General features: G+C 34.9%; 1 protein-coding gene across 2 annotated transcripts in view; it reads left to right on the forward strand.

Moving 5' to 3' along the window:
* The first annotated feature begins 509 nt into the window (after positions 1–509).
* EXT2 (exostosin glycosyltransferase 2) overlaps positions 510–19510 on the forward strand; it is a 78776-nt gene continuing 59775 nt past the window's right edge. The window contains exons 1-6 of one of the 2 annotated variants that reach the window (XM_039343328.1): positions 510–616; positions 6712–7276; positions 7709–7798; positions 12193–12309; positions 17244–17439; positions 18668–18807. In XM_039343328.1, coding sequence (XP_039199262.1) covers positions 6741–7276; positions 7709–7798; positions 12193–12309; positions 17244–17439; positions 18668–18807 — 1079 coding nt within the window. In that variant the 5' untranslated portion in view covers positions 510–616; positions 6712–6740. Of the gene's footprint in view, positions 617–661; positions 816–6711; positions 7277–7708; positions 7799–12192; positions 12310–17243; positions 17440–18667; positions 18808–19510 lie in introns of those variants that run through there. The other variant, XM_039343329.1, reaches the window with a different exon arrangement.

The following is a 19510-nucleotide window of genomic DNA, read 5'->3' on the forward strand; positions in this document are numbered from 1 at the left end:
TAAGAAGGAAGGACTCACTGGAGAAGAGCCTAATGCTGGGAAAGATTGAGGGCAATAGAAGAAGGGAACGACAGAGAATGAGGTGGCTGAAGCAGTAGGCATGAGCTTAAATGGACTCCAGAAGATGGTAGAGGGGAGGAAGACCTGGAGGGACGTTGTCCATGAAGTCGCAAAGGATCGGACATGACTTTGCACTAAACAAGAGCCCTACATGGCACAAACCCCAGGTTAGCTTAGAAACCGCCTGCTCCAGATAAGAGTTTGTCTCTTCTGGGTGATCACTAAACTCAAAATCACATCTTCATTTTAGCAGTCTCGATATTTGGAACATTTGGTGCCAAAAGCACAATTGCACTTTGTGTACACACAAGCAGATGTAATGCCATATGTAGTCGGGAAGGGTAACCGAGCTGAGTCCGATATATGTAAGTCTAGCCGGAATTCCAGGGCTCGAGACGGAGCCACTCACGGGGAATTGAATGCGCGCAGGAAATAACGTCATGCACAACCGGAAGCCGGAAACGCCGGCCGTGGCTGGGGAAGACGGAGGGGGGTCGAGGGGGACGTCTGCCCATCGCGGTCCCCTCCGCCGAACCGCCGGGCGGAAGGTCCGCAGGTGAGAGGAGTATCCCTGGCGACTCGAGGTTGTTGCGGCCTGGCTCTTGCGGAGGGTGCTTCTAACCCGGTTTCTCAGAGGTTGGGAGAGAGGTCTGGTGTAGGCAGGCATCGGGTGCCCAAGAGCAGTGAGAGGTGAAATGCTCCCACTTCTCCTTCGAGACTCCGAAACCGCCCTGCATTTTGTCGGCTTCTGCATGGTAGAGTGGTTGTTTTGAAATACTTGATTTCTTCCCTGCGAATGCCTTCACCCATTTTCTTCCTCCAGCACTTCTTGGTGCTTCTCTGACAAAAAGGATAAAATCAGTTCATAATAAATAACTCTGTTCTTAGTACGGTAGTTAAGCCTCATATCACTAATAGTACTGATTAGCAAAGAGTATGAGAACCCCATTTTAATCCAAGGGGAGAGTTTGAGATTGATCGGGAAGGTAGAAAAACTAATAAAGATGGATAAAGCCAACCAGGCGGCATTTGTGTGTCTATTACCTTTTTTATTAGCTTTATTTGTGTAACAAACCATTGATGAACTGTTGTTAACAAATGAATGGCTTTGTTTAACAAGCTAAGCACGCCAAATCACATTAGGGCTTAAAGTGATGGCCTGGCTAATACAGCATGCTAAACTTTATAATATTGTGCTTGATGTTGAGTGTTTGAAAGTGAAGCCTTAAATTATACATATGTAAGTTTGTGCCAAATGTGTTTGTGCCAACAAATCCCAATTGTTCCAGTCCTCCTATACATGGTTCATTCCACTTTATCCTAAATTTCCAGATTAAGGTCTGAAATCCTTGAATGTCTATGCTTGCATTATCCTAACATGTTCTATGAACCAATTCTTTGTGGCTAGTTATAACGTAGTGTATGAATCAGAACATTAGGTTAATTTGGTAGACCATGGTTAAATTACTTATAGCAGTTTTACTCAACCTTGCAAATTAAAGACAGATAGACTTCAACTCCAGAATTTTTCAGACAGCACAGCTAGTGAGGAATTCTGAAAGTTGAAGCCCACACCTCTTCAAAATTGTGGAGGTTGAGAAATATTGACTTATAGTGAAACATGATATACAAATAAAAGCTGCAAATCCTTCATTCTAAATATAACTGTCTGATATTGGAAATTGCAGAAGTAGTCACTGATCGAGTTTTCTCCATTAAGTCTTTGCTGATATTGAAATAATTTAACAGTTTTAACAACAGTAAAATTCTTTTACAATGTCTATAATTTGGTTGATGCAGAATTCCACTGCTATGGAACTACACAATCAGCTATATAGGGATTATTACTCATTTGTGAATTTACTGATATAGAAGAAAACCTATCAAGCTTCCTCCTTCCGTTATACATTCAAGATGGACAGTATTTAATATTTATTTGTTATGTATATGTAGGTATGTGGGTCTATACATATGTTGTACATAGTATGTTTTTAGGGTGTGTCATATATGTGTTTCACTTTGAGACTGGGCAATTAAATTTCATTTTTGATGTGTGCCGTTGTGCCCACAGTAAAAAAATGACAGTAAAGGTTATCTTATTATCTTGTCTTGTCTTGTCTTGTCTTGTCTTGTCTTATCTTATCATCTATCTTACCTTTTTCCTTCTGGTTTTATACCTATCTAATAATATATAGATGATTAAGTAGTTCCTTGACAATATACTTGGAGGAAGAAAATATATTCCTTAGCAAATTAAGATTTATCTCAGATATCTGATCTTAATATGAAACCTGCTTATTCTACTGTGTATGTGAATGAGAGAATGGGAGATTAGTTTCATTATTATGTTAAGATTTATAACAGTGGTGGAATTCTAATATGTGAACAACCGATTCTCTGTGTGGATGCCACTTTCAGAAGTCCATTCTGGGCCAGGGCAACAAAAAATTAGCTACCGGTTCTGCCGAACTGGTGCGAACTGGATGAATCCCACCACTAATTTATAGTGGCAGTATATTACCTATTCAACTGTTTTCATGAAAAAAATATTGACAAGATCAAGGAGCTTTCTGGAGAAATTCTATACCATATTAACTAATAGAGGTAGTGATTCTGTTTTATAATTCATTTGATAACAGACTGCAAAAATTTTAAAAAGGTAGGTAGAAATATGATTTAAAGTTATTTATTAGCATAAGCAAGTATCTGCAGAAATTCTACTTTGGATATGTTGAAATTATGGGTGGTTTAGAAATTACCCTATGTATCATGGAATTGTTTATTTTTGAAATAAATATATAAAAATGTACTAGTTATTTATAGAGCTCCTTATTAATGGATGCACATTATGTTCACTTGACAAGTTTTTAGAAAAACCACTTTTAACAAAAAGTTGGGAACCATCTTGTCTGGGAAGTTGAGTAGCAAATGTCTTTTAGGCTTTTCTTATAACATATTTCTCCTTTATGTATACGATTTTACATAAATCTTATTTAAAATTTATTTTCATTGTATTTTGGGGGCAATTATGCATAGTTCTGGTCTGTGACTGCAATGAAAATTTGATGGTTGTTGGAACTATCTAAGTAGTTCTTTTATTCCCCCAGTGTGTGGTAAATTGAAAATTCTTGGGAGAGAATAGAGTTCACCACAAGTAATTACAGTGTATTTAATTGAGTATAATTAGAGAGTCTTAATTCAAAGCATGAATATTTCCTAATTTTAAAAATGGCAATACTCAAAATAAAAAAAAATTCTAAGTTTTTATTTTATTGCAAACCATTATTGAAATGTTAAATAAAATAAATAGAAATATAACTGGGAAAATGTAATGGTTTGTGAGTTAATTTTATTACTTGGATATATTTAGAGAAGACATCTGTTTCAGCCCCTGAATATATTGTACAAAATGTTCCCCATATGGTCTACTCATTCAGCTCTTCTGCTTTGCCGTTTTGTATTTAAAGGTCACTTTGTCATCTAGTGCCTGTTTTTAAATACAAAATTTCATGCATCATATTGGAAAGATTTGTACAACATAATAGTTCTGTTACTACCTTTACCATTCAAATGAGAATCACAAGTCAAACTTTTGCTTATATATACTTTGGGAAAATATTACTTAACTGTTTTGGTATCCTGCTTCAATGAGATAAATTCAACATGTGTACAACTTATATTTGGAAAAAACAGTTTTCAGGTAAGTGAAGCCTGAAAAATATTTGTAGGTTGGGACTCCATTTCTTACCTAAAACTAAAACAATTTGTTTTTCTTAAGTGGCCAAAATTCAAAACCTTTCCAAATGTCCTTAGCCTTTCCAATGTTTATATCCAGTTGTTTAGCGTTGTACTGTGTTGTGTGCAAATTCCTTAAATCTTCCCTTTTCACCTCTGTAAATTGAGTTTCACCAAACAGCCATAATAACTCCATAACACGTAGGCTACTTGTATGCTAACAGAATAACAGAGTTGAAAGGGACTTAGAGGTCTTCTAGTCAAACCTGCTCAGGCAAGAAATCCTATACCATTTCAGACAAATGGTTGTCCAGTCTCTTCTTAAAAACCTCCAGGGTTGGAACACATACAACTTCTGGAGGCAGGTTGTTCCACTGATTAACTGTTCTAACTGTCAGGAAGTTTCTCCTTAGTTCTAGGTTGCTTCTCTCTTTGGTCAGTTTCCATCTGTTGCTTTTCTTGCCTTTAGGTGCTTTGGAGAATAGCTTGACTTTCTTTTTTTTGTGGCAACCCTTGAGATATTGAACAATGCTATCATGTCACCCCTTGTCCTTCTCTTCATTAAACTAGGCATACCCAATTCCTGCAATCATTCTTTATATATTTTAGCCTCCAGTCCCCTAATCATCTTTGTTGCTTTTCTCTTCCCTCTTTCTAGAGACTCAACATCTTTTTTACATCATAGCGATCAAAACAGGATGCAGTATTCCAAGTGTGGCCTTCCAAGGCATTGTAAAGTGGTATTAACACTTCACGTGATCTTGATTCTATTCCTCTATTAATGCAGCCTAGGATTGCATTGGCTTTTTTGGCAGCTGCAGCACACTGCTGGCTCATATTTAAGTGATCGTCCACTAAGACTCCGAGATTCCTCTTGCAGTTATTACTGTGCAATTGTTTTTTCTTGCCTAAATGTAAAAACCTTATTTTTATCTAGAGTTGCTTCCAAAGTTCTTCCATCATTATTTCTGCAACCTGAGTAAGACTGACTAAATATAATAGCATCCTTTCCTGCAGTAATACACACACAGACACACTGAGACTCAACATCTTTTTTATATCATGTTGACTAAAACTGGATGCACTATTCCAAGTGTGGTGTTATTAAGGCATTATAAAGTGGCATTAACACTTCATATAATCTTGATTCTACCTCTCTGTTAACGCAGCCTAGGACTGCTTTAGATGCAATAATTGTGAAGTCTGAGAATGTGAATAAGGTTCTCTACAGTATGAGCTCCACCTCTTGCGAACTCAGGTAGTCTTCGACTTAACAGTCATTCATTTAGTGATCGTTCAAAGTTATAATGGCACTGAAAAAAGTGTCTTTTGACCATTTTTTACATTTATTATCGTCGCAGCATCCCTATGGTCACATGATCAAATTTGGGCATTAGCAAGTAGGTTATATTTTTGACAGTTGCACTGTCCTGGGGTCACATGGTAACCTTCCCAGATGGTTCCCAAAAGCAAAGTCAATGGGGGAAGCCAGATTCATTTAATGACCACATGATTCAGTTAACAATTCCAGCAAAAAAGTTGTAAAATGGGGCAAAACTCACTTAACAACTGCATTGCTTAGCAACAGAAACTTTGGGCTCAATTGCGATTGTAAATCAAGGATTACCTATAGATCCATATGCCTCTTAGCTATTCCTTCACACAGAGAAGAGGTTACCTAGATGGATTTGAGTGATAATTCTTTAAATGAAGGAGTAGCTCCCACTATCTTGAAGAAAGCAATGGTGTGCCCTCTCCTGTAAAAATAAATAATGTTCTGTTTGTGTTGTATAGCTTTCACCTACTGTAGTTTCCAGCCAAAGTGAGTAAGGAAGCTAGATGATTCCCACAGTCTTAGAACTATTCCTTCAGAGAGAATAACAGATTATGAACTGATAATTTATAAACTGTGTAGAGTCTCTGCATGAGAGGGATACAAATGTTGCAATAAATGTAAAATAATAAATCATCCTGGCCACGTGGGAAGATACCTTTTGTATCACTTAAATTTAAGTGAAATGACTTATATAAGTACAAAACTATTTTTAGTTCAATATAACTAAATGAATGATGTATGAATAATGTATGCTGAGATTATACTTTTAAGCAGGTAGTCTTGACTCAGACTTTAGCTTGGCCATACATTTGCAATGTGATTTTGAGAAGGTTGCTATATATCAGCCTTGACTTTCTATTTATAATATATGTAAAATAATTACTCTGCAATTTTCCAAGAAAAATAGTGTAGTTTGTTGCACTGTAAGACTATACTCCGTATAGCTTGAGAACCACAGAAACTCATAAGATAGCTTAAGTTAGCTTAAAGATGCCACCATATGACTGTTGTGTTGTTTTAACTTTATGGGGTAATTACAAGGATTTGGGGAAAATATTTATTAAATTTATATGCTGCCCATCTTGCCATCAAACTGCACATCGAAATATGCGTGTATTACTTGAAATGATCTTAAATTAGTATGTCTTCTATTGGTAATTTATGTTTCCCTATTTAGGGTAGAAAATGGCTTATCTTTTTGGTCTGCTTTAGCAAAAAATAATAAATCTAGATAAGAACCTCATATATCCAGTATGATATTGGAGCCAGAGCTAAACAGTAGTAGATGACAATAAAAATTTGGGATGTATATTTGCTTTGGGGATATATTCAATAAATTCCATGCTGTTGCATATCGTGTTTGCTTTGTGGTGTGTTTTCATAGTTGATATTCCACGAGACAGAAAAACAGATATATAAAGCGAAATCAGAAGTGCTTTTTTAAAAAAAGCAGAGATTGGAGAGGAGAACGGAAACATCTATGTAATATTTATTTTATATGCAGACATGTTTTACTGGTTTAATAATACATTATTCCCCTTTTTATCCCCTTTTTTCTTTATATGTGTTCTATTCTACAGAAGCTTGTGGGAAGGTGGCTTTTTTCATTATGTGTGCGTCAGTCAAATACAACACTCGGGGTCCAGCCCTCATCCCAAGAATGAAGACTAAGCATCGCATCTACTACATTGCTCTATTTTCTGTTGTGCTACTGGGATTAATTGCCACTGGAATGTTCCAGTTCTGGCCTCACTCCATTGAGTCATCAAATGACTGGACCCTTGAGAAGCGCAGCATTCATGATGTACCTGTAATCAAGATTCCTGCAGACAGTGCCATTCCAGAACGGGGAGATCTTAGCTGCAGGATGCACACATGTTTTGATGTTTATCGCTGTGGCTTCAATCCCAAAAATAAGATCAAAGTCTATATTTATTCCCTAAAGAAGTATGTGGATGAATACAACATGCCAGTCAGTCACACCATTTCCAAGGAATACAATGAACTGTTAACTGCTATTTCTGATAGTGACTTCTACACAGATGACATCAATCGTGCTTGTCTATTTGTACCATCCATTGATGTTCTGAACCAGAACACACTGCGCATCAAGGAAACAGCTCAGGCTTTGGCACAATTATCCCGGTACCTTCCTACCGAAACCTTATAGTAACTTCCAAAGCTAAGACAGTAATTCAAGAATAGGGATTATGAGAAAATGTGATAGCCAAGATAGAAATACTGTGTTAGGTTTTGATGTTGGAGAACAGTGAATTTTTTAGTCTTAATTACTGAGTGTCTTTTTCTCCCAAGGATTAATAATTAAAGCTATGATCCTGTATTAATACACTAGAAAAAAGTTCACCTGGATTCTTACGCTTTCTTAATATTTTGTATAAGATTGTGAACAGACTAATTATTAGTTGATGTAGAAATCAGACAAAGATAGCTGGGATATTTTAATTTTTGTTAGCTGTTTTGTTTTAGAATTGCTTTGGTTTTTGTTTTATGTCCAAAATTCAAGTACCTGTTCGGTATGGTGCTTAGATTTTTCTTTCATTTCCTTTATCTTCTTAGTTGGGACCGAGGCACCAATCATCTCTTATTCAATATGCTGCCTGGAGGGCCACCTGACTATAACACAGCATTAGATGTTCCAAGGGACAGGTAGGTAATTTTCACTGTTGTTTATGTCTTTTTTTTTAAGTGGTTAGGCGACTTATAGAAAATTGGGTAAAGAAATGGAAGACCATGTGAACCTGCTTGGCTTGAGATATTCTGTTTGATTTTTTGATCCTTCATTATTTCTAGAGGAAAAAACAGACATGGTGCCTATTGATGTATCTCTGCTGTTTCTAAAAACATTGCTCTACAAAGATTTAAAGTATTTATTCCAATGTACTGATGTTTCAAAGGCATATTCTTATTGAAGATGGAAAATAAACCCTTTCAAAACCTAAAGCCCCCTAGATAGGAGTCATGTGCCTAACTACCCTCAGTATGTCATTATGTTTATATAGATAATACATGACTGAGTGCTGTTCTCAGTTGACAGTGATGGAAGTTGATTTAAGTGATGTACATTGCCTTTATGTGTTATGTATATCAAAATGTATTTCAAAGGGAATGTACTACTTGCATTGTTTCTGTTAAAATTATATGTGCATTGGTATGGGTAATTAAATAGGTGTTAGAAGTAGAATGTTTATTTTTGTGCAAAAAACTGATCAATGCACATATGTTTCTTGTAATTAACTTAAATGTAAAAACTGAAAAAAGAACTAATGAAAAAATCAAACCCTATGTGTAGATGGACCATGGCTAGCCTGCAGAGGGCAGTCACGTACTATTGTTTTGCAGTCTTAACTTCATTGTTTTGCAGTCTTAAGGACTTTATGTGTTTCTTCTCAAAACCCCATCCAGTCCTCCTAAAAACAATTAAAGCCATTAATAAAAAAAAAATGTAGGCCAAAAGTTTGTGATGTGTTTATTAGTCTTCAAGTATAGGTAGCCAAGCCTTTCTAGCAAGCTTGTGGTCAGGGGACAATGGACATGTACTGTATGTCTTGTCTTGTTTGTCTTCTGTTTTTGTTAAAATGGCACAAAGTTTATATAAATAAAAGCACAACTTTCCTCTCCTTCATCCCAAATATACTAGTCCAAATGTTTGTGGTTTCTTTTTTTTAACAAATGTTGAGAATACATATGAGTTGATAGGGGGAGGAATCTTTTATCCTTCTTGGTTCTCAGAAGAAGTGTTACATTTGATGTTACCCACAACTAAATTGTAAGTCTGCTTTCTCAGAATGTGAAATCTTTTAAAATACCATATAAGAGCGGAAGCTGGTGAGGTGGAAACCAACAGTTATCAGGCCAGATGGAATTGTTATATAAACATTGAGCAAATATCTCCCACTGCTCAGAGCATGAAGAAAGAATTCAAATTACCATTTATCTGTAAAAAGTAGTATTTTGGTTTTAGAACAGACTTATATATAGCACAGGATTTTGGTATATTGCAGTATACCAAAATTGTAGTGGGTTGATTTTCCCCCATATACATGTCTTCTGTCTTGCTAGCAGTGAAGAAATTACTTAGCCATGTTGGGTTTGTGAAGTGACTATTATAAGAAACTTTTTGAATGAGGAATTGAGTGTCTGAAGAATTGAAATTTATAGCCATGCCTTGAATAAAACCTCACATTTATAAATCATCATGAATTTGTACAAATATAAAATCTATGTCAAAATCCTACATTGTGGCAACTGGATTTATGAATTGTGTAAGTTGCTTAGAATTTCTAAAGTTGCAGTAAAAAGTATTAGTCAATGGTTATAATAAAACAATCATAATGTGATCATACTAATTAACAATATAACTGCCTTATGTGGAGTGACTGAAGCACATTGTAGCAATCCAAATTAGAGATCGCCAGAGGATTTGCAAGATTACTTATGTCCCATAAATTCATATTTCTTGGCTCAGTCTAAACTATAAAAGATACTTTGAGCCAGATATGATACAAGGATAGTCTCAGACAATATTCCTGATTCTGAGAGTGGCAATAGTAGTAAAATTGGCAACTTGAGTGCCCTCCATATATTTTGGATTTCAACTTCTTACTTGTCAGAATATTGGAGGAGCACATGTGAAAGATATTAGCCCACATATTCACTTACTTAGACTAATGAATTATCCACATTGTTGATATTTTGTCTGCATTTAACATCCCTATTATTGCCATCTTGTCTGTATTTGGTGTCAGTTAATTAGTCTTCCTTGTTTCTTTTTTCTTTTTATTATGTTTTTATAAATCTTCGTTAATTAGGTTTCCATACATTGATGTTCATATAATACTCTGGTTTGTCTTCAGATCGTATAAATCTTTCACCTTGTTTCTGTAACCCTGCCCTTGTACTGGTTCAGTGTGTACATTGCTTGAACTATCCAGAGGATGTTGGCGGAGAATTCTGACAGTTGAAGTTCGCACATCTTAAAATTGCTGAAGTTGGGAAATGCTGATCTAGAGGGAAGAAATGAACGCATATTAGTCCACCCTTCCTAAGATGAATGGGAACGTTGATGTCTGAAACATATGGTAGCCTGTAGCATGTGGGGAGAAATAATCATTTCAAAGCAGCCTTTTCTGGAACTGTCCGAATATGTAGGAAAGAGAGTATTGCATTTTAGCATGTACTCAAAAATATCCTGGAACCATTAATATTTTTATTTGCTTGTTTGTATCCCGCCTTATTATTTTATAATATTTTAAATGGAAAGCTGCTGAAATATCATAAAGAATTAGTAGAGTCACTCTCCTTTTCCTTCCTGACATAAGTTATCTTATTAAGAAAATATAGTGATAACGCAGCCAGATTTCATATCAATTTTGGGGGACTCTTCATTTACCATTCTGTGTTTAGTATTCTGAATTTAAAACAAAGAAAGTGAAATCCACTTCTGGTTCAATTTCTTAGGCACTATAATAAATAATAATAATATTTATTTTGCGGTCACAGACCAAAATGCAAGTGCAACAAAAGAAAACACAAGAAAAGTATAATCACAAACAATTAACACCAGAAGCCTTGGCTAAAGGGAATTATAACGTTTTCCTCTAGTAGTTACAGCTCTTAAAAGAAATTTAGAAACCTGAGAAGTAATATAGGAGGAGCCATCCCCTAGACAATATAAGACCAAATTACTAACATTAGAACCAGAGGGATCAATTCCAAGGAGAGACAATAATGTAATTCTGGCTGTGTTATACATAGGGCAGTATGATAAGACATGCTCCATAGTTTCAACTTCAGCCCTATCACAGGGGCATAGTCGCTCACTAAACAGGAGCCTCTTGAATCGCCCATCAAGTAGTGCTGAGGGCAAGACATTGAAACGGGCTAGGGAAAAGACTGTTCTATACTTGGGGATGGTTAGAGTATAGAAATATGAAGCCATCCTCAATCCATAATTATTAGAATGGCTGAAGATCAAAGGGGAGCAGGTTTTGTTGGCTCTGGCTCTTAAGTATTGCAAATCTATGTCCACAAACTGTTGGACTACCCTAAACTGGGTGTCCTTGAGACCATAATCTCCCAGAGCATCCCCCGTAAAATCTAGCAAGTGGAGTTTCTTAGGCACTATTCATATGAACCTTAGTCCATTTACTAAATCTTTTTCGTAATAGAAAAGATAATTTAAAAAAACAATGGATAATGAAAAATAATGCAATTACTAAAAAAAATCTCTATTAAATTCTTGTGCGTTTATCTAGCATACATTTCGATTCTGGATGTATCTAGTGCAGGGTGGAATTTGATGTTGCAAGAAGTCAGATTATTTTCTTTCTTAAAAAGGACAATTAAAATATTTGCAAATTGGAAGTTTGCTGCCTTTTCATGCTCATTTACAGGTAGTCCTCGACTTACAATTGAGCCCAAAATTTCTGTTGTTAAGCGAGACAATTGTTAAGTGGGTTTTGCCCCATTTTACGACTTTCTTGCCACCGCTGCTATGAGAATCACTATAGTTGTTTAAATTAGTAACATGGCTGTTAAGTGAATTTGGCTTCTCCATTGATTTTGCTCATTAGAAGGTTGCAAATGGTGATCACATGACCCCAGGACACTACAATTGTCATAAATATGAGCCAATTGCCAAGCGTCTCAATATTGATCATGTGACCATTGGGATGCTGCAATGGTTGTAAGTGTGAAAACCTGTCAGAAGTCATTTTTTTCAATGACATTGTAACTTTGAACCATCACCAAACTGTTACATGTTGAAGACTACCTGTATTAAACTACTAATATAAAGCTTTTAATTTAACTACTATTCATAGAAGTTGAAAGAGTTAGAAAATGTTCTGTTACACAGGTACCTGAATCTCTGGCTTAAGTTTTAGATACCTTGTCTTTTGTTGCACACTTACTGTCTTTCAATAAGTATGTTTCTGCTCTAAATGTTATCTTACCTCTCTGATTATCTAAATCCTTTGAATGAATAAACATTTGGAAAAAAAAAACATGGGAATCTAGTATTTTCTTTCTGTCATCCTCAGAGCTTTGTTGGCAGGAGGTGGTTTTTCTACATGGACCTATCGGCAAGGATATGATGTCAGTATTCCAGTTTATAGTCCCCTGTCTGCAGAAGTGCAACTGCTAAATAAAGGACAAGGGTAAGCTAATATGGTACAGTTAATTGTGCTTTTGCTAACAGTGGTAAGAAATTCAGCCAGTCAAATCAGAATTTGGTTAAATTCTCTTAATATTGGTACTCCTCCATTCATTCAGACCTGGAAAGCTGAAATATTCAATATATTCCAGACTTCTTAAATATTATGTCAGAATGTGACTGTGTAAGCTCTGGATTCTCTACCCTCCTATATTTTGAAAATGGGAACAATATTTGCCCTTCATTCATTTTCCATGAATTGTCCAGGATAATATATAACCATTTGATTGATTCATCAACAAATTCCTATTGCTGTTCAGTTGATTCTGGAGATTTAAGCTCATTCAAAATAAATATATATTTCTTGAAACAGGTTCTATCAATCTCATGCTTCAATTTTTTTTCTTCATAATTGTTGTATACGTCCTATTATCAGAGAAAACCGAGTCAAATAGGTGTTGAGTAATTGAGTAACTAATTTTTTTTCTATTAACATTTTGCATTGAGTAAGTAGAATATAGATACTTTTCATTTTGTTTTGACGAAATTGTGGCTGCTCCATCACTAGAGGCTTTTAAGAGAGACTGGATAGCTCACTTGTCTGGAATGGTATAGGGCAGGGGTGTCAAACTGCTGGCCTGCAGGCTGGATGCATCATAGCAAAACCGCGTCCACCCCATTGTCAGCAATGGCAAAAAAAGTCGTGATACGTCGTGACACATCATGTGACGTTGCGAATTTGAATTCCCTGTTATAGGGTCTCCTGCTTGAGCAGGGGGTTGGACTAGAAGAACTCCAGGATCACTTCCAGCTCTGTTATTCTGTTAATTGACATACCCAAGGAAGCCTTTATTTTTAAAATCTTTTGCCAAGTCTTGAATCTTGGGTCTTGGGTCATTCTGAGTATTAACATTTGTGACTATCTTTTCAATTCCAAACTCTGTGTTTTTTATCTTGGAGAATTGTTTTTCTTTCCATTTCCTGGCTATGTTCTTGTATGTTTTCAGATCTTTGTTATAGTATTGGAGCATCTTCACCAATTTATTTTGGTGTTTTTTCTCTCCCTCCAGTGGGATTATTTATAACTACTTTTTAATATCTTCTTTTTAAGAACTTTCCTTGTTAGCTCTATTTTATTTTTATTTTTGCAAGATTAAATGTCTAGAAAAAAAAAATCTTAACCTGATAGGCAAAAAGAAAACATCTTAACTCCTGCTTCCGTCCAATCCTACTTACCATTGTTTATTAAAATCTATTTTTAAAAGTTAATTATATGTTTTGACTATACGTGGCTTTACTTTCCTTTAAAATCAATAGCTCCAGTATTATGTGATCACTTTTCATTAATATTCTTGTTATTTTCACTTCATTGACTAAATCTTTCCTATAGGTTGGTATCAAGGAGAGCTCATTTTCTCCTTTCTAATTCTTCTGTTTTTTGAAGAATAAATTGAATTGAAAGGACAATATGTGAGAATTTGTCTTAATATCTTAAAGTTCCCCTCATTGCTATTTTATATATATTTGAAACTTTTGCCATTTTCTTTTTAAAATGTCATTGGCATCTTCCTTGGTTAGTACATAATAGAAGATATCATAAATAGTCCTTTTGTTTATTTATTTTATGACCTGCTTACATGATTAGGTTTTAGTCTTTAGAAGGAATACTTCAGCACCAGAAACTTCCTTGTCAAATACGAGAACTGTTAGGAATGCTTCATGTTTATTGTTATATCACATTCAGTTCCTCTCTCTTGTCCCTTACATTTATATCTAAACTGTTCATCTTGACCATGCTCTTGTTGATCATCCCAAATCTCTATCTTCTTTTTCTTTACAAATTTAACAGAAAGTTGGTTAAAATTTCTTTTAAGTAACTTCCATGTTCATATTATAAAGCAGAATAGAATTCTGTAAAGTGAAATCTTATATTCATATTTATGAGCTGCATTCATAATTTTTATGAATAAAAATTCATAAAATGTCACAGAAGATTGGTTAAAATATCTTTCAAATAGCTTCCACGGTCATATAAAGCAGAATAGAATTCTGTAAAATGAAATATATTTATATTTTTGAGCTGTATTCATAATTTTGACCTTGTAAAACATTTTAAGAAACATTTAAACTTTGATTATTTTAATAATCAAAATATGCAGTCTAAGTTCATGTTTAAAATCTGTTTTAATTGATTTTTTAAAAAACATTTATCTACTTGCACTTCATTTTTTCTACCTTTGAGTCAGTTTTCTTGGCAAGGTTTTTTGCCTTCCTTCTAGGACTGAGAGAGTGACTAATCCAAGCTCATGTAGCTGAATTCATGCCCAAGGCAAGATAAGAAGTCAGTGTCTCCCATTTTGTAGCCTGATGCCTTAACCATTGCACCAAACTGGCTCTCTCAGTTTATTTTATTATTTATTTATTATTTCAATTTACATGGCCACCTGTCTTAAATTCATGACTCGGCAGCTTAAACAGTTAAACATAAGAACATACACATAATCAGCAGCTGAGGTAAAAACAGAATAACCAACAACAAATCACCATAACCATCTATTGACTCACCCGTCCAAGTCCCCAAGCCAGCAGTGACCGGTCAGGGCTCATCTACTTTCTGGGAAGATGATATTCAAAGGGCAAGTGCCATAGCAAAAAAAAAATAATCAGAGTAGTTTACATTAGAAATGTTAAGATGTAAATTTAAATTTTTTACATTTTACATAAAGTATTTTCATTTTCATAGAGCCCTGCAGAGTTAATTCCACTGAGGCTATTCCAGTTATTCTTCACACCATCGTACTAACTTCTATGGCTATCTACCTTTGATGAAGCCCTGTGAAAGAGGCATAATAAATAACAAGTAGCGAGTGAGTTATTATAGATGAAGAACATTGTCTGCTGGCTTTTAGTTCTATTTCTTTAAGTGTAAAAATTCAATATAGATTTCATTGTTGTTCAGTAGGATTTTTTAATCTGAGAAATAGACTGTGAAAGCAAGAATATCTGGATTCCCTTCTACTTGTAGCTATAAACTTTCCCTTCTACTTGTAGCTACAAACTTTGAGTGGTTCAGCTTTTTATTGGAAACTTTTATTATTTTATTCAGGGCAGGTTTGATAGATTATTTTGAAGGAGTGATTTCAATCATATGCCTTTTAATTAATATTATTCAGCATTATCAATATTTCACTCATGTTTGTTGTTTCATATTTTAACTATTATTTGTTCTGGAAATTTATGAGTTCAGTTTTATTTTTATTACAAATTGTGACCTTTAAGTGCCAGTAGTTGTGAACCTAATTTACGGATATATTTTACAAGTGTCTGAGTAACAAGGCAGTGACATTTAACAGTACAGTAAAAAATATTTGCCTGCAGGTGACTTATAAAGTTGTAAGTTTAAGTAATAGACAGCTATTAAAAAAAGATAATAGAATAGAAAATACTTGATATCTTGCCCCATTGTCATAGACAAATGATTGCTATATAGAAAACTGGCTTAAATTAAACCAGTTTCATATGCCAAGAGGGAAGAATAGATATTTTTTCTAGGCTGACCTGTCTTCTTTTGAGAATATAAAGCAGATATCTACTAATGAGTTGGTTTGTTTATGAAATTTATAAACCATTTCAGTCTGAGGTAGTTTCTCCAGATGAATCAAAATGCATACCATTAGAATGGTATGATTCCAAAGCTGGCAACAAGCTAAACCCCATTATAAGACAAATGTGTGACTGCTGATAGTATTATCATGTGGCAATGTTCTTCAAATTAAATTATGTTGCTTCTAAAGCTATGGTTTCCCATCTGAAAATTGAAGCTTAATTTTACTGTATTTGTAACTTCCTGTTACTAGTATTGGTTAAATATTAGTAACTCCCTCTAGGCTTGAATTGTTATGTATTCAAGTTTAATGGTGATGGTACATTTTTAAATGGATTATGTTTATAAATCACATTTGCCACCTTCATTTTTTGTTAAAAAAATTACCTGATTAAACGCTAGTTCTTAGTTTTTGGAGTGGAAATATTGCTGAACAAAACTGGGGTAGTTCAGCTATAACCAGGAAAATAACTTCCATCTTCTGTTGCCCATATAATATTTACAAGATGGTATTTAACCAAAAGAAAAAATAATAAAAGCGTTTAAGAGAAAGCGTAAAAAGCCAGGGCTAATATGATGCATGTTATGTTAGAGCTTTCAAAACCACTTCTAAATACAATCTTTACTGTATTCATTGAAGAATGTTCTATTTATTTAAATATAGCTAATTTTCAAAAAATGGTGCAACCATAGATTGTGTTTCAGTGCATCCTTGAAAATAATTTTAATTGAATCAATTGAGAATGACACCAGTAAATTCAGAGGATGACATAGTTTGTCTACAGTCCACCATACTTATTCATGATTCATTGATGTTAGTGGCTCACATTGTGTTCAGCATGAAGGTCAAATGTATGTATTTTTTACTGCCCTGCCTACTGTGTTTTACTTATTCAGGTTATTTAATAATGTCTTATAATTGGGTTGATACATAATTTTTTTCCAACTATCATATTGTTAGTTCACCAAAAACCAAAGGAGAACAAATATTTAAGACTATGTTTGTGTAGTAATAGAAATAGCAATAGCACTTAGACTTATATACTGCTTCATGGTGCTTTACAGCCCTGTTTACAGCCCTGCTTCATGGTGCTTTACAGCCCTGTTAACATATTTCCTCCAACAATCTGGGTCCTCATTTTACTGACTTTAGAAGGATGGAAGGTTGAGTTAACTTTGAGCCTGTCATGTTCGAACTGCTGGCAGTTGGCAGATTAAGCCTGCAATACTGCATTCTGACCACTGTGCTCAAGTCCTTGGCAGCATTGTATTTTCAATTACCTAATGAACACACTGCTAAAGATATATGGTTCCAACTGTTGTATATTCTTCAGTCTCCGCAGATATTTTCTCCTCTCCTCTCAAATTGCTCTTCATCCTGAATACCGTTCAGAATTGGAGGCTCTTCAAGCAGAGAATACAGAATCTGTGTTAATCTTGGACAAGTGTACCAACCTTTCAGAGGGAGTTCCATTTATTCGAAAGCGTTGCCATAAAAACCTGATCTTTGATTACCCTCAGGTCCTTCAGGTAATGCTGCATTTTGCTCCTATCATTTCTTGTTGGTTACAAGAGAGTATGGTTTATTTTAAAAAATATGAGGGGTTCTGTAGATAAATATCTGAAGCAGTGTTTCTCAACCTTGACAATTTTAAGGCATGTGGACTTCAACTGCCAGAATTCCACAGCCAGCAATGCTGGCTGTGGAATTCTGGGAGTTGAAGTCCACATGCCTTAAAATTGTCAAGGTTGAGAAACACTGATCTGAAGCATAAGATTTCTTATACAACCTTTCACTGATTATATATGGTGAGTTTGGTGCACTGTTATCCTTCTAGGAGTGTAAAAGTTTTATTGGAGAGCAGAAGTAGTTAAGGAGTCTGGCAGAAAATGGAATTGACAGGATCCTCCCAACCTAGTCTTTGCATCACTTTTGATATTCTTCTGAGGGGTTCCGGCTATTTTCCAAAGCAGAATTTTGAGAGAAAAGGAAAGATTACTCAACTTCTCCCAACTACAAAAAGACAAACACTCAATTATTTTAAGTCAGATCCTGAACTTCCATGAATCATGTGAATGAGTCATGAGCAGAACTTTTTTTTTCCACGAAAGGTCTGGATCTGAGTAATTAAAGTAATGAGTGTTTGTTTTTGTACCTTCAACTTAGTTTTTGACCCCAGAGGTTGTTTGGGATTTTCCATTGCCTTCTTCCTAGGGCTGAGAGAAGTGACTGGCTTTATGCCCAGAGTGAGATTAGAAATCACATCTCCTGGTTTACAGCCTGATTCTTAATCTCTATACCAAACTGCCTTTCTTATGTTTTCAACATTGCAGCCCTGACTCAGACACTAGTATTTATGTGTTTAAAAATGCACATTTATAGGCGTCTAATGAACCTTTTTAAATACAGCATGCTTAGTGCAGGAAACTCTGGTGTACACGTTTCCCACATAGGTATGGGGCTTCTTTAATCTTTATGGTGAGATAGGAGCATCGGAGAGACAAATGGCGTCACTTGAAGAGACTGAAATAATTCTGGAAAAGGATTGTTGGGGTATTAGTTTAGTATTTCAAAGTTGTAATTAACATCTATCATAATTAATATGAAGAAGGAAAACTCTGTATGTGATAAATATAATCACGAAATCCAAAACATGATGGCGAATAAGCCGGGCATTAGTTTTAATTTAAAAAGATAATAGAAAAACAATTATGACTATTTTGTGATTTTTTTTTATTTTTTTTTTTTTGTCCACAGGAGGCCACATTCTGTATTGTTCTGCGGGGAGCACGTTTAGGACAAGCTGTTTTGAGTGATGCGCTTCAGGCTGGTTGCATCCCTGTTGTCATAGCGGATTCTTACGTTCTTCCTTTCTCTGAGGTTTTGGACTGGAAGAGGTACATGCATACATTTTTCTCTTTGTTGCTTGACATTCTGGACTAGAAGAGGTTCATTCTGTTATTGCTGTGTGGCTAGTTTGGAGACTGTATGGCTCAGAAAAATATTGAAAAAATATATAGATTGAATCCATTTGTCTTGGATAGATAGATAGATAGATAGATAGATAGATAGATAGATAGATAGATAGATAGATAGATAGATGATAGATAGATAGATAGATAGATAACCATTTTTTTACTGTGGCCACATTGGTGCACATTTCATTAAAAATGAAATTCTGTTAGGGATGTCCATTATCTCCATTACTGTTTGTTTTAACATTGGAAATTTTGCTGATTAAAATTCGGGAATCGCAAGAAATAAAAGGAATAGAAATCAACAAAAAAATATATAAGTTAAGAGCTTTTGCAGATGACTTGGTTGTTACTTTGTCTCAACCTACTTACCCGGTAGTAAAATTATTACAATTGATTCATCAATATGGGTGTGTTTCGGGTTTTAAAATTAATAATAATAAGACTAAAATATTACCTAAAATATGACTAATTGTGACAAACAGACTTTGGTCAAATTAACAGATTTTGAAGTTGTTGATAAGGTAAAATATTTGGGGGTCATATTATCTGCTTCTAATGTAAAATTGTACAAAAATAACTATGAAAAGTTGTGGATCGGGGTACAGAAGGATTTAAAGAATTG

The sequence above is a fragment of the Crotalus tigris genome, unplaced genomic scaffold (genome assembly GCF_016545835.1).
Source record: "Crotalus tigris isolate CLP2741 ecotype Arizona unplaced genomic scaffold, ASM1654583v1 scf7180000017841.2860490, whole genome shotgun sequence".
In the NCBI taxonomy this organism is placed as follows: Eukaryota; Metazoa; Chordata; class Lepidosauria; order Squamata; family Viperidae; genus Crotalus; species Crotalus tigris.